This window comes from Carya illinoinensis, chromosome 9 (assembly GCF_018687715.1).
Source record: "Carya illinoinensis cultivar Pawnee chromosome 9, C.illinoinensisPawnee_v1, whole genome shotgun sequence".
Classification (NCBI taxonomy): Eukaryota; Viridiplantae; Streptophyta; class Magnoliopsida; order Fagales; family Juglandaceae; genus Carya; species Carya illinoinensis.
The window spans coordinates 7669329-7683775 of record NC_056760.1 but is presented as its reverse complement, the minus strand read 5'-3'; the positions used below and the strand labels follow the sequence as shown (position 1 = coordinate 7683775).

Below are 14447 nucleotides of genomic sequence, written 5' to 3'. Positions count from 1 at the left end.
CTCTGTTGGTTGAATATTTATGGATCTACAGCAAGTTGAATCATCCCATTCTGCAACTAAATTGAGTTTTATAAATTTTAATATCCTTGTAAATTTTTATTCTTGTTTTTTCATTTTAAGTTTATTTGTCCATCAATCCTAAAATTTATTGTAATGCATTTTGTTTTTTTTGTAAATTAGTTTGTAACAATTAAATATCATGTATAAGGAAATAACTAAATAATAAATAACTGAATAAATTGTCATAAATCTTTAATTCAAAAGAACTAATATTAAAAAAGATTACCTGTTCAAGTTGAAACCCAAAATGCAAATTGAGATGCCAAAACTGAAGTAGGAAATTTCAAAAAGTTAAAACAACAGGGGAAAATAATTTTACTTAATAATAAATAGTACAAAATGAAGAAAATAAATATGAAATCAATCTTATACTAACATATAGGCAGTGCAAATGATGAAAAAAGAAACCAGAATCTGATAAAAAATAAAATAAACAAATTTGAGAAAGTAACAAAAAAATAATATTATAAAAGTATTGAGATTAGATTTCTTGTAAAATTCTATTTAATTTAGCTAAAAAAGACATTATATCAAAGTTTTTCCCAAAATTTACTTATTTTTTAAAAATCTCAAACATTTCATTTGTTATTTTTTACCTATTCTATTAAAATAATATTTCTCTATTCCTTTTTTATTATTATTTTTTTTACTTCTGTTTACAAATTTAAGAACTTAATATTTTTTCTTATTTTTTTAATTGTTACTTTAGTGAATATTTTAAACAAAAAATTAAATCATTTTTCGTGGCTATGATAATATTTTTATAATTAAATTTTTTATATTTCCATAATTATTTAAAATATTTTTAAAATTATTATTTAAAACTATAATAAATATGAGTATAATAAAAAGTGTAGATAATTGAAAGTAAATAAATATAATAAAAAGTTTCAATAATTAGAAGAAAATATTAATAAAAAAATAATATTCAAAATTAATTTTATACTACGTATAAACGGTATAAACGGTGTAAATGATGAAAAAAAGAAACCAAAATCCTATAAAAAAGCAAAATAAACAAATTTGAGAAAATAACAAAAGAGTAATCTTATAAAGGCATTCACATTAAGTTTTCCAGAATTTTTTTTATAATTTAGCTAAAAATGAGATTTCCTAAAATGTTTCTCTAAATTTTACTTATTTTTTAAAAACTTGTAACATTTCATTCCGTATTTTTTATCTATTATTTTAAAATAATATTTTTCTATTTTTTTTTTTTAACCTCAATTTACAAATTTAACAACTCAATATTTTTTCTTATTTTTTAAATTGTTACTTTAGTGAATACTTTAAACAAAAAATTAAATCATTTTTTGTGGGTATGATAATATTTTTATAATTAAATTTTTTATATTTCCATAATTATTTAAATTATTTTTAAAATTATTATTTAAAATAATAATAAATATGAGTATGATAAAAAATGTAGATAATTGTAAGTAAATAAATATAATAGAAAGTTTAAATGATTAGAAGAAAATATTAATAAAAAAATGATATTCAAAATTAATCTTATATGAACATATAAGCGGTTTAAGTGATGAATAAACAAATGAAAATCTTAAAAAAATCAAAATAGACAAATTTGAAAAAAAAAAATTAATGTTATAAGGGCATTCACATTAAATTTGTCATAAAATTCTTTATAATTTAGGAAAAAATGACATTTTAAAAAAAGTTTCTCTAAATTTTACTCATTTTTCAAAAACCTCCAATATCTCATTATCTATCTTTTCTCTTTTATATTAAAATAATATTTCTTTATTATTTTTCAGTAAATATTTTTTACTTCTATTTACAAATTTAATTATTTAATATTTCTTCTTATTTTTTGAAATATTACTCTAGTGAATATTTTAAACAAAAATTTACATAATTTTTTTGTGGGTATGATAATATTTTTATAATTAATTTTTTTATATTTCCATAACTGTTTAAATTATTTTTAAAATTATTATTTAAAATTATAAAAAATATAAGTATGACTAAAAGTCTAGATAATTGAAAGTAAATAAATCTAATAAAAGTTTAAATGATTATAATTATATAAATATTTATATAATATAACTATAAGTATATAAATATATAAATATTTATATATATAATATAATTGAAACGTCTATATATAAATATATGTACATATATCTAGATATATAAGTAAATAAATCTAAATCCTAATTCGGTTATAAACAAAACACAACAGGGGCAGAAAAGTAATTTTTACTCTAACCCTAGACAACCCTATATAAGCATCGTTAACATCAATTCTCTCATTTCTCCCCCTTCCCGTTTCAGCTGCCGTCCTCTCTCTCTCTCTCTCTCTCTCTCTCTCTCTTAAAGCTTTCATCTTCTTCTTTGATCTCTGTTTGTATTTTCTTCTCCTTTTAATCTTTTACACTTTCGTCCTCATTACTCATATCTTGCGTTTATTTGATTTATTTTTTGTTCATTTTTGTTTGTTTAGATTTAGATTGATATTTACGGTATAATAATTTTTTTTTTTAAGCTTTCAGATGTGAACCGTTTATTTCACATATTTTTTGTTGCTTTTTTATACATCTAGATCAAGATTATTCTTTACGATTTTTAATTTTTTTTGTTTTTACTTTCAAATCTGAACAAATATATTTTTGTTTGATTTTCTTTGTCGTTTTTTGTTTTTGTTTTTGTCTCTTCTCTTATCTTGTTCTTGTTATGTCTTATTTTGTTGTTTGATGTTTGGATTTTTTAGATCTGTACAACAACTTATCCCTCACGACCTCTCTCTGTATATTTCGGCATCTTGTGTGTATTAAGGCATTGTGTTTGGGTCTCTCTTTTTTTTTTCCAATGGATATTTTTGGATTTTTTGGTTGAATTTGTTCTTTGTTGGTTCTTTCTCGCATCGTGGCTAAGATCCGCTGCCTATAGCCGTGCGTAGCAGCCCACTACCACGACGGAAGGTGAGATCTTTCTCACTTGTGTATTATTTCACCATTGTGTGTATTAAGGCACTCTATTTAGATTTTTATTTTTAAATTTTTTATCTGATCGATATTTTTGGTTTGTTGGTTGGATCTATTGTTTGTTGGACAAACTTTTTATTTTTCTTGATGGATATTTCTGGGTTTCTCGGTTGGATCTATTGTTTGTTGCATCTCCCTCGCATCACAGTTCACATCCGCTGCAAATGGCCACCCGTGGCAGCCCACGACCATACCGGAAGGTGAAATATTTTTCATTTGTGCATTATTTTGGGGTATTGATATATATTATCAGTATAAATATTTTTCATATCTAAGAGGGAATTTTTTAAATTCGAGAGTTTTTTTTTTTTCAAAAATTTTGGAACCGGGTTTTATTTTTTTACTTTTAACTGCGGTTTTTTATTTTTGTGTTCTCAGCACATACGAAGAAATCAGAAGATGAAATTTCAGAAGATCGAATTTGTTTGATGGGTTTAATTTTTTTGTTAGCTCTACTCTCTGTAAAAACAGATGTAAATATGCAAATCTAGTTTTTATCTTTCAATTTTTTTTGCTGTAATACATATGCATATCATGTAATTACATAATGTAACAAATTCATTCACACAATACAGTTAATTTTTAGAATACTGAAAAAAACAATAAAAACGTACCTACAATTCCTGAACGAGAGAGCAGAACGCGCGGGAGAACTCAACAGACGAAATGAAACAAATTCTGATATTTAAACTACAGTTCGATTCACTTTCTCAGATCAAGAGATAAACATTAAGGGTAAAAAAATAAAAACATCAAGCCGGCAAAACAAAACGACACTAAGGAGAAAGAAGTAAACAATAAAATTAAGGGCAAAATCAGAAATACAATAATAAAAACCAAACTGTTGGTGGGAAGGCAGAAAGAAAAAAAAATGTCGGTGAAATAAAAGTAAAATGCAAACTACTATAATTGCCGAATAAAACTAAGGGTAAAAAGGAAAATAAAATATTTACTGTTTTTAACACTGTAGCTTGCGGATTGCCGCTTATATTATCACTATAGATATAATAGAGTTTTAATATTTTTTTATGATACCTGACAAATTGTAATTATCTATACGCATGTACTAAGCAACCAAAGGAAAGAGTAATTTCAGTGCGCATGCGCTAATCTGACCCCTGACAGAGGAGACACAATAGTAGATTTAGTACCAATGCAACCAGCGGAAATCATATAAAATACATCACTAACAGAATCCGTCTTTCAAGTAAAAAAAAATACAAATTTAGACTGCACAATCAGAAAAACATGAAACACGGAAAACGGAATGTGATTGTACTATTCATTATTGTAGCAAACGCATAGACGCTTATTATTATAGAAAGATATTTATATATCTATATCTACAACATAGGACTATTAATAAAGCAATATGCAACCTTTCATGACAAAATTGTGTATAATTCAAAGAGTCTGACTATATGAACTAAGAAAAGATCTACATACAGATCATTAAGAACCTGGCTATATTTCCCATAAATCATTTTGAAACAAAGCCTCGTGATTTATCACATTTTCGCAACAACCAAACAAAACTAGTTAATAGGCAACCAAATCAAATTTAGTTTATCTTATTTGCCTATCAGAGACTGAGCTTCTAGCCTCAGATATCCTTCAATAGATGGAGGCCTACTGGGGGGGTGTTTTGAAGGGACGGTTTCGAAGGAACGATGGAGGCCGACAGGGATGGGAGGAGGAGAAGACGGTGGACGGTGGAAGCAAGCCAACGGGGGTTGGGGGGACAGTGGACATGTGAGCAAGCATATTTTTTTTCTCACATAGAGTGAGAGAGAGACAGGGGAGGAGGCCGACGGGGGTGGGGAGAGGAGGAGATGCGTCGGCTCAATGAAGAGGCATCGATCCCGTTTGGGAGATCTCGGGCAAAGGGTTCAGGAATAGAAATTGGATCTATTGCGTGTGGGTCTACACTCAATGTAGATGAAATTCAAACGTGGCAGCTATTTATTTGCTGGTGTAAAACAAAGTGACACCCGACCGACTCCAAGTCTCTCCATATATATATATATATGTATGTATGTATGTATGTGTGTGTGTAATTACTTATTGAGGAACCTGATCTCATGATTCACTTTATAGACATATATAAGTTCACATGATGCATTATGCAACTGCAAGTTTGGGTAAAAGTTGGGTCAACTTCAATCATGAATGAAGCCAAAAGCACACGGACACGGACACTGAACTCATGATGGATGGATGGCCTCACAATACGTTTACAGTACAAAATATATATATGGTGGAGGCACATGCATGGGTGGAAATTAACTGTGCTTTGTGAAAATTGAATTGCTTGATGGTTGGAGTGAAAATGGGTGTAAAAGTGCTCATTATTGGTATTGAGGAATTTTGGGTTGAAATTTTTCTAAAAGCATCTCGCGCTTGCATGATCAGTATTAATATTGTGAAAATGACTCTTCGTGCCCCATTTGGGAGTCTATTCTAATCTCCTACCAAATTGACAAGACGAAAAGACGAAGATGAAAAACTACAAAATATATAACATGCCCACATCGGAGGAGTACGTAGCTCCTCGATCGCTCTCTCATCTCTTTCTTTCTACAATATAATATAAACCTGGCGATGTTTCCCTTTGGTTTCTTTACTATTTTCCGCTTTTAGGTAAAAACTATAGTAGATTTATTGCTCTTCTACTGCTTAATTGAAACACGCGCCTTGCTAGAAGGTTTTCTGGCTGTTAATCTCTTACATTCTTGAGCAGTGCATCAATCAAAGAAGAGTCGTTTGAGCAACATTTGCCGCCACAAATCTACGTGTGTAAACGGTATTCGGGCCGCATCAATCGATCCACCACCGATGTGTGTGACACGTACACTGGTACAATCTCGTAAGCCACCCATGAGCTGGTAACAATTTGGTCTATGCCTCGAGATATCCTGTTACGTACGTTCCTCCTTCCCATAAATGTAGATTTGGAGATATTAACAAAAGTGGATAGCCTCGTCCAAAACATCTAAACATGAATTGATTATAGTGTACCCCTAACAAAACTGGGTCAATTATAATGGAATTTTTGTTTAGAGCACCTTACAGCCTCTTCCTGTCGTATCCTTGATTTAGTTTAATGCATTTAAAGACTATAAAAAAATATCACCAAAACCGTCATAACCAAATGACACCAATTGACAGTTCATCTGTGCAGAAAGACAACCTACGTGGATCAAATTAAAGCATTCGACCTATTATCTCGAAGGCTACAAAAAGAAATAGAAAAGATAAAACGTATAAAAAAATAATCAAAAGGTATTAGGTAGACCAATAATTGGAGAAGATGATCTCGACAACAAGTTCATTTGTCTTACTAGTTTTGAATTATTTGCAAGAAAGGGACATATAGAGTTTCGTGGAATCAAAAAGGCCAGGCAAGAACTCAATGGAGAGGGGGGAAGGAAAAGACACAAATTATCATAAGCCCTTGTAAGTTGCTCCTGATTTCTTGTGGATCGAATCTCTGTGTCGAATGGAATGACAGCATGATAAAGCTAACAATCCTACGCTTGTCATCTTGCAGTCTGCCTTCAATGACCTATACAAATGGTCTTCATACGTCCAGCCAATGGGGTGAGTAATTGACAACTAAACCAATTGTTTTCGCTGTCACTGTCTCTTTGTCACACACATGCCCACAAAAAGGCTTTCTGGGAATGTAGCATGAGTCTTCTAACCTCTCTATGTATTATATATACTTCGCATCAATACTTAACTCTCGAAACGAAGCTACACAATTTCCTCGATCGCGTCTTGCCTAGTTACTTGTATCCTAACAATGATCAAGTTCCGAAGATTTTCCTGCAAATTCTTAACCATCACTTCCCTTATTCTTCTCGTTGGGGGTCCTATCTTAGTCTCTTCAAAGTGCATATGTGAATCCCAAGAAGGAGATCGAAAAACATCCAACGCACTCAAATACAAACTGGTTGCCATGGCTTCGATCCTAATTGCCAGTTCGCTAGGAGTTTGTCTTCCATATTTGGTAAAGAAAACATTATTTCACCCAGAGAAAGATATTTATTTCCTTATAAAGGCCTTCGCAGCCGGGGTGATCTTGGCAACCGGGTTCATTCACGTACTTCCCGATGCTTTTGCAAGCTTGACGAGCCCGTGCGTCGGGGGAAATCTGTGGGGAAAGTTTCCCTTTACCGGTTTTGTAGCAATGGTGTCGGCCATTGGAACTATGATGATGGAAGCTTTTGCAACAGGGTACCAAAAGAGGTCTGAGCTTAGAAAAGCTCAGCCGGTGAACGCCGATGAGGAAAGTGATGGGGCACATGTTCATGGTCCTGCATTTGTCTTAGAGAGGTCGAATTCATCTGATCTCATCCGCCACCGCATAATATCTCAGGTAAATCAAGGACTCTTTTACCCCTCGCTCTCTCTCTCTCTCTCTTCTATAATTTTGATGGACGCAGAGATTACATATGCAACCAGCACTTTTTTTCTAGAGTTAAAAAGCATCCATCTGATCACTAGTGATCTTCTTATGCAAGAATTAGCATAATTTTCAAAATTTTCAATTCTTATGTTTTCTCTATTTTCTTAATTAATTTGAAGTAATGAAAACTATTCGTAGTTCATCCTCAACATCATAGCATTCTCATCTGATGCCCTAAACCATTATTATCCATAAAATCTAGGAAGTCAAGTTAACTTTTTGATAAAATAAGCCTTATATCTGGTTTTCTATTTTAAGGTATAGGTTTAGGATGAAACTGTGATTTTCTATATTTGAGAAGTCAAATATAAGGCATCACAATTCATCTCTTAAATTTATTTTTATATATATTTTATATGAAATAGTTAAAAATGTAGAAATAAATTAGTAGAAATAATAATAAAATAGAATATAAAATGATTATTTTAATAAATTAGAGAAATGATAAAAAATAGAATGTAAGAGGATTTTTTAAACATGAGTAAAATTTAGGAGATAATTATAAGAAATATAATTTCTAATTAAAATTTAGAAAAAATTATAATAAACTGGATGTGAATGGTCTTATGTCATATTATTTTTTGAGAGTCGAGCAATAACGACATTTTTAATGCACTATAAAATTGTCAATTATCCTCCAAAAAGTAAGTTCTCTAATTTTTATGCCCATAAATTATAATTTATGCAAAAGCCTTTAAAAGAAAACTTCTTGGGGACATAACTCCAGAGGTTGGTATCATACTTTTCCCTCGTAGAGGTTGGGTTCATAACTCCAAAGGTTGGTAGAATTTTTAAATATAAAAATTTTATACATTGTGTTATCATTTTATTTTTATCCAATTAAATATAATGTAATATATTTATTATTATTAAATAATTATTTATTAAATATTTTATTATTATTTAATAATATTAAATGAGCTACATCTTACTTAAAAAAATAAAAACAAGATAAAAATATAGTGTATATCATTATTCTTTTAATTAATATTTTATAAAAGACAAGCAAAATGAGAAGAAACAGCTATTTAAATAGATAAGATAAGATAATTAGATTCCCATTTTCCTATCTCTCAATCTAAATAGGAAAATTAATTTCTTAAGCAGGTTGCCCAAAATGGTAAATAAAGATTTAATTGATTAGGTGCATCCTAAACTTACATGCTTAGAGGTGGTGATAGTGGGCGACTCCACACTTGAGATTAATTTAATTTAGTTTAATTTTAAACTGAATTTAATATTTAAATACATAACTTTTAAATAACTAAACTCATTTCAATTTAAATTTTTTTTACACATGGGACCTACAACCCTTTTCAAATTTTAATCTCTTTATACGTTAGACTCATAATTTTTTTCAATTTCTCATAAATAGTACTAAGTTCATTTTAATATCTAAATACATATAAACTCATCTTAAATATACTACACATAATTTATTTCACTATTTTAACTCACTACTATTTATAAAGAACTCAGTTCAATATTCATACGCAGCTATTTTTTTTTTAAGTAAGGCATAAAAGCAATATTTCTACAATAATTTTGTTAAAAGGACTAAAAAGGCTTGACTTTGTATAAATCAACGCAATGCACAGGTTCTGGAGTTGGGCATTGTGGTTCATTCTGTTGTTATCGGGGTATCGCTTGGTGCTTCAGAAAGTCCAAAGACAATCAAGCCTCTAATAGCAGCGTTGAGTTTTCATCAATTTTTTGAGGGCATCGGACTTGGCGGATGCATCTCTCAGGTACTCTTAAAAAAAATATCTTTTTAAAAAAAGACACGTTTATTCACGCATTTCTACACATAATCATCGTAAAATCATAATATGATGAATTAAAAGGTTAAGGGGTGGTTTGGATAATGAAATACTCTATCTCAATTCATATCATCTCATTTAATTATTATAATTATTTTAAATTTTTAAATAAAATATAATAAAAATTTAACTTTTTTAATTTTTAAAATAAAAATATATTAAAAAATTATATTAATATAATAATATTTTATTTAACTTTTAACTTTTATCTCAATTTAACTCATCTCAGCTTTGATACAAAATTGGATTAGGATCCTCCCTTTTTTCCTGAGTTTTTAGGTCCATGACTTTCAACTTTGTGGCTTTGGCCCTTGGGTAGTCAAGCCAAGGAACGGAGCGTTACTCCAAAAAAGTAGAAGAAAACAAAGGTGCTTACAGTGAAGCATATGTAATTTTTTCAGGCTAAATTCAAGCATCGAACCGTAGCAATTATGATACTATTCTTCTCCCTGACCACCCCAGCAGGGATAGCAGTGGGCATAGGCATTTCGAACGCCTATAAGGAGAATAGCCCTACCGCACTCATAGTTCAGGGGCTTCTCCTATCAGGATCGGCTGGAATTTTGATATACATGGCACTTGTTGATCTTCTTGCTGCTGACTTCATGAACCCCAAAATGCTAACTAATTTTAGACTTCAAATCGGAGCTAATTTTACACTCCTTCTAGGAGCCTGTTTTATGTCGCTCCTGACCTTGGGAGACTAACATTTTCTTTTTCCACTTTATATAAATCTAAAACAAAACCAGAAAGGAAGATATCCTTATATTTCCTTTCTGGTTTTGTTTTGTTTTATGTTTTTAATGCCAATTGTAATAATGGGATCCTTTATAACTGTTGGATCCATTTACAGGTTATATATATAATAGATGAGTAATATTATATATCACACTCTCATCTTATTTTTATCCTATTAAGTAAGACATGACTCATTTATTATCATTTGATGAAAAAGAAACATGCTATAAATAATTATTCAATAGGAATAAATGTGTCACATCATATTTAATAGAATGAAATTGAGATGGTAATATGATATATAAAATTTTTCATAATAGACAGGTGGATATATATTGTATAGGACATATCTTTTTGTAAGATTCAAAATTAAGTTGCTCTAGCTTTTCACGTCTCACACGTACTATATCACACCATCTGAGTCTTTGGTTTCACTCCAGTCCTCATTTTGATTGTAAGCTATGTTAAGCACTACCATTGGGTTAGGCAAAGTTTTAAGTTTTGTTTGGATTGAGAAAACAACTCAACTCATTTTTCTCATTTCATCTAATCTAATCATTATAAATTTTTCAAATTTTTAAACAAAATATAATAAAAAATTCAACTTTTTAAAATCTCAAAATAAAAATAATATTAGAAATGATATTCTAACAATATTTTATTCAACTTTCATTTCAGTTTATCTCATCTCTACTCACTATCCAATATTTTGTCACTTTTTTAATATTTTAGCTACTCTATTAAAAAAACTTAACCCATCTTAGATTAGGCATCTAACTCTCTATAATAATAAAACATTATGTTTTATCCCCTTTTCAATTGTCATATTTTTCAGATCTATTGATCATTTTTTTTTTAATTATCAAATTTTTAAAAATGTACCTTTCCAATTACGGTCTTGTTTTGTAGAATCCAATCATCCTAAGAATTATATTTCCCACGTATAATCAAAGCTATATTGAATTGAACTTTAGCTAAAAGTTATTTATTTTAAATATTAAAACAAAAATTCAACTTTTTCTTTCAATTTGGAATAATTCAAAATTTTCAAATTTCAAAACAAAAATTATATTAAAAAATTATATTCTAATAATAGTTTAATTTTATCATATTTTTATTCAAATTTTTTTTTTTTATCATTTCTTAAAATCCCATAAAAAATTTTAACTCAAACTATTTTTAACTTATCTTATCTCAACTCAAGATCTTACTCATATTTATAAATTATTTCAACTTATTTTATCTTAATTTACTATTCAAATCAATCCTAGGACAAATAACTTGTGGTCTTAATAATGGGGCTTTTGAGAATCAGAGCCTGTTTCTTTTGGGTTAATGGGCTTCCGCAAGGAGCCAGCATAGTTGGAACTTGGAAGTAATAATACTTGAATATATGTTATCCGTTTGCATTACAAGCCCGGAACTTTCTGCTAAATTTAAAAGTCCTTGTAAAATTAGAAGATCGAAGCATTTATGATCTGTATCTTATGCCTCGAATGATCGCCTGTTCATGAAGGAGAGATGTTGTGAAAACGACCATAGAAGAGTAAAATAGAACAAAAAATCAACCCGACAATATAAAAATGTGTATGATTTGGCAACGTATTTACATTCATGTGATTGTATAAGATTTTATTCTCTTGGGCAATGTTAAGATATAATATAAGATGAAATTATAATGTTCAGAATGGTCATGTTGTTCATAATAAACATATATATAAAGGGTTATACAATACAAATCTCAAATTTTCAATTATCGCATTATTTGTTCGAGCGAGGTGTTAAGTGAGTTTTGATCGAACTCTCTAATTTTTTCTTTTTGGAACTCTCTAGTTGATGTTTACTTGAGTAACATGTCAAGTGAGTGTTGGGCAAACTCTCTGCTAGAACTTTGCTCAAGTGACCTGTCGCGCAAATATTAAGTGAACTTTTTATCCCTCACGAGGCGTCTCTATATTTACTTTGACTTGTGCCTATCAGTTAAGCCTCATTTAAATTCTATTAAAAAATTGTGACGAATCATTATCGGGTCAGGTCATCAAATCAGATGTCATATAAATAAATAAGGCTCCACAAACTCTACAGAATAGGTGTAAGACACTTCTTGAAGGAGAAAGCCTCTTAATGCATTTGAGATGTGAATCTTTAGAGGAGGAGGGAATCGATCGCTAGGCCATCTTTGTGATTTTTTTTTCTTGGCATCATTGTCTTCCTGTAAACGTAAAGCTAGCACTGTTTCGTACACAAACATATCTTTAATTTCTTTTGCTTATTCCTCAATGATCGATGGTACAAACCTAGAATTCGTTGCAAAAGACCAACTTCTTTTGGCATACGTATGTCTAAAGGAAATTAATTACCCTATCCATGAGGCCACGAACGCTTGTTCACATTGTTTCACTGAAAACTCAAAATCCAGTCAATTTGATGCACCCATTGTGCACGAATTGATGATATGGCAGGTGTTTAATAAAGGAAAAATATAGTTGCAAGTATAATTGTATATTAATCTGTGTACTAATGTGATGTGATTGGTCAAAAAGTAGATTATATTTAAAATAATGTTAATTTAAATTTTAAATATGAATAAATCAGTATTGATACACAGATTAATACGCGACTGCATGTAGCAAAACTCTTTAATAAAACGGTGCATCTTGACATGAGGAGAAGGGCTGGGTTTCGAAATGGGCAGGGAACAAAGTGCTGATAGGAATGAGCTTTTCAGCTTTGCAATGTTGTCGACCTCAAATGTAAGGAAGACCATTCAAACCTGATGGCATCACAGAGAGAGTTGTATACGATCATGTCCTCGGAGTCGTTGACATGGATTGGCAAAGGAAAGGGAAGATACCACCATATCCTGAGCTTCGGTGGCAAGGATGAGGAAAACCAAAGCCACCCAAGGTAGCAGCTTCATTCATGTTTGTGCAATTTGAAAAGTTCAAGAATAGTCGGAGATTTGTAAGATAGTGTGGGCGCGCAGGTAGCAACACATGATTCGTTGGGTTGTCATGTAGCTTCTTGTTGTATTGTTGGTCTCATAGGACCTTTTGGGTAAAAAGTCCTCCACCGTTCCAGTCCAGAAAGTTAACCCTCAATTGCTGAAATACGAAAAATAGTAATAATAATAATTGGGTATGAAGAGCAATATTCTACACCATTTTTGAGCGTGAAAGAGATTGTTTCTGGATTCTTTATGAAACTACAGGATTTCAACTATTTTCAAGAGCCATTGCAGGAGGCTAGTTAGATGCCCGTAATGTTTTATTTGGGTGGAAGTTTGGGTGGGAAGTTTGTTTTGGAGCCATCTTCTGAAAGGCCGGAAAAGGGTGATATTTTTCTGATATTTTCTTCAGACTTGAGATTAGAGATCGATGTTTACCATATCTTCAGACTTGAGATTACAGATTTTTTTTTTTTTTTTTTTTCAGACTTGAAGAAAATGGGATTTTCCAAAATTTTCGATTCTGTAATGTTTACCATATCTCCTACACTACCAAGCAATTACAGTGTACACCATTTGGAGTGAGATCTGAAGAAATAAGAGAGACGTAAGAGATCCATAAAATGGGATGAGAAAATGGGTGACGAAAATGGGGAGACTGGGCTGAAATGGGGATTTCATCCTCTGCTTGTTCTTTCTCTAATTTTTTTTTTTAATATAAAACAATTGCCACGTCAGAAGTGTCCGTGAATTTGTCCACAAATTTGACTATACCTAGAAGAGCTGAGAATCTCCTTGATCTTTCCCTCTCCTATGCACGTGTGTCTACACCAGCACAAGAAAACTTTTCCATTTCAAAAATTTCCTTCTTTATGACCCGCACTTTAGGTGTATGCATGCACCAAGTCATCTTGTTCTAACCATTGCATTATACGCATTTTATTTTTATTTCTCTTGCAAGTGTCCGATTTAAAATTATCGTGGACCGCATAATTTAACTTGCCGGCCATTTGAATCATTCATATTTCCTTACCCAATTTCGAATCCCATCCTGATCGTAATCGGTAATCACTACTTTCGGCCATGGCAATGGATGATGGTTGTTGGAAGGCGGACACCTGAACAGTAGACAAAGATGAACAAATTCAATGGCCTTTTGTAGACATTCTTCTTTATTATACCCATTATTGCCGACACCCCCACACGATTCAATAGTAGTACTACTGCAACTTCTCTCCTGCACGTGGGTTCACTTTTCCACATCGTGTTGCCAATTTCTGTGTTTTTCTTTTTGCAAACATGTAAGTCAACATTAACGACGGCTTTCGTATCTTTAATCCTGTTAGGACATGCTACAAAATGGTCGTCGATATACGTGATTCTCGTGGCTCCATTTATATTTTCTT

The 14447-nt window shown here is 30.9% G+C and overlaps 1 protein-coding gene across 1 annotated transcript; it reads left to right on the top strand.

Annotated features, from left to right (window-relative positions):
• The first annotated feature begins 6483 nt into the window (after nucleotides 1–6483).
• Nucleotides 6484–10264, top strand: LOC122275458 (zinc transporter 5-like). The gene is made up of 3 exons (XM_043084525.1): nucleotides 6484–7446; nucleotides 9135–9284; nucleotides 9758–10264. Exons 1-3 carry the CDS (start codon nucleotides 6871–6873, stop codon nucleotides 10061–10063), a joined length of 1032 nt encoding a protein of 343 aa, XP_042940459.1. The 5' UTR covers nucleotides 6484–6870; the 3' UTR covers nucleotides 10064–10264.
• The last annotated feature ends 4183 nt before the right edge of the window (nucleotides 10265–14447 follow it).

Coding starts and splice junctions, on each gene's coding strand:
- LOC122275458 (XM_043084525.1), top strand. CDS start 6,871: ATGATCAAGTTCCGAAGATTTTCCTGCAAATTCTTAACCATCACTTCC. Junction 7,447..9,134: donor GCCACCGCATAATATCTCAG/GTAAATCAAGGA, acceptor CGCAATGCACAG/GTTCTGGAGTTGGGCATTGT. Junction 9,285..9,757: donor TTGGCGGATGCATCTCTCAG/GTACTCTTAAAA, acceptor TAATTTTTTCAG/GCTAAATTCAAGCATCGAAC.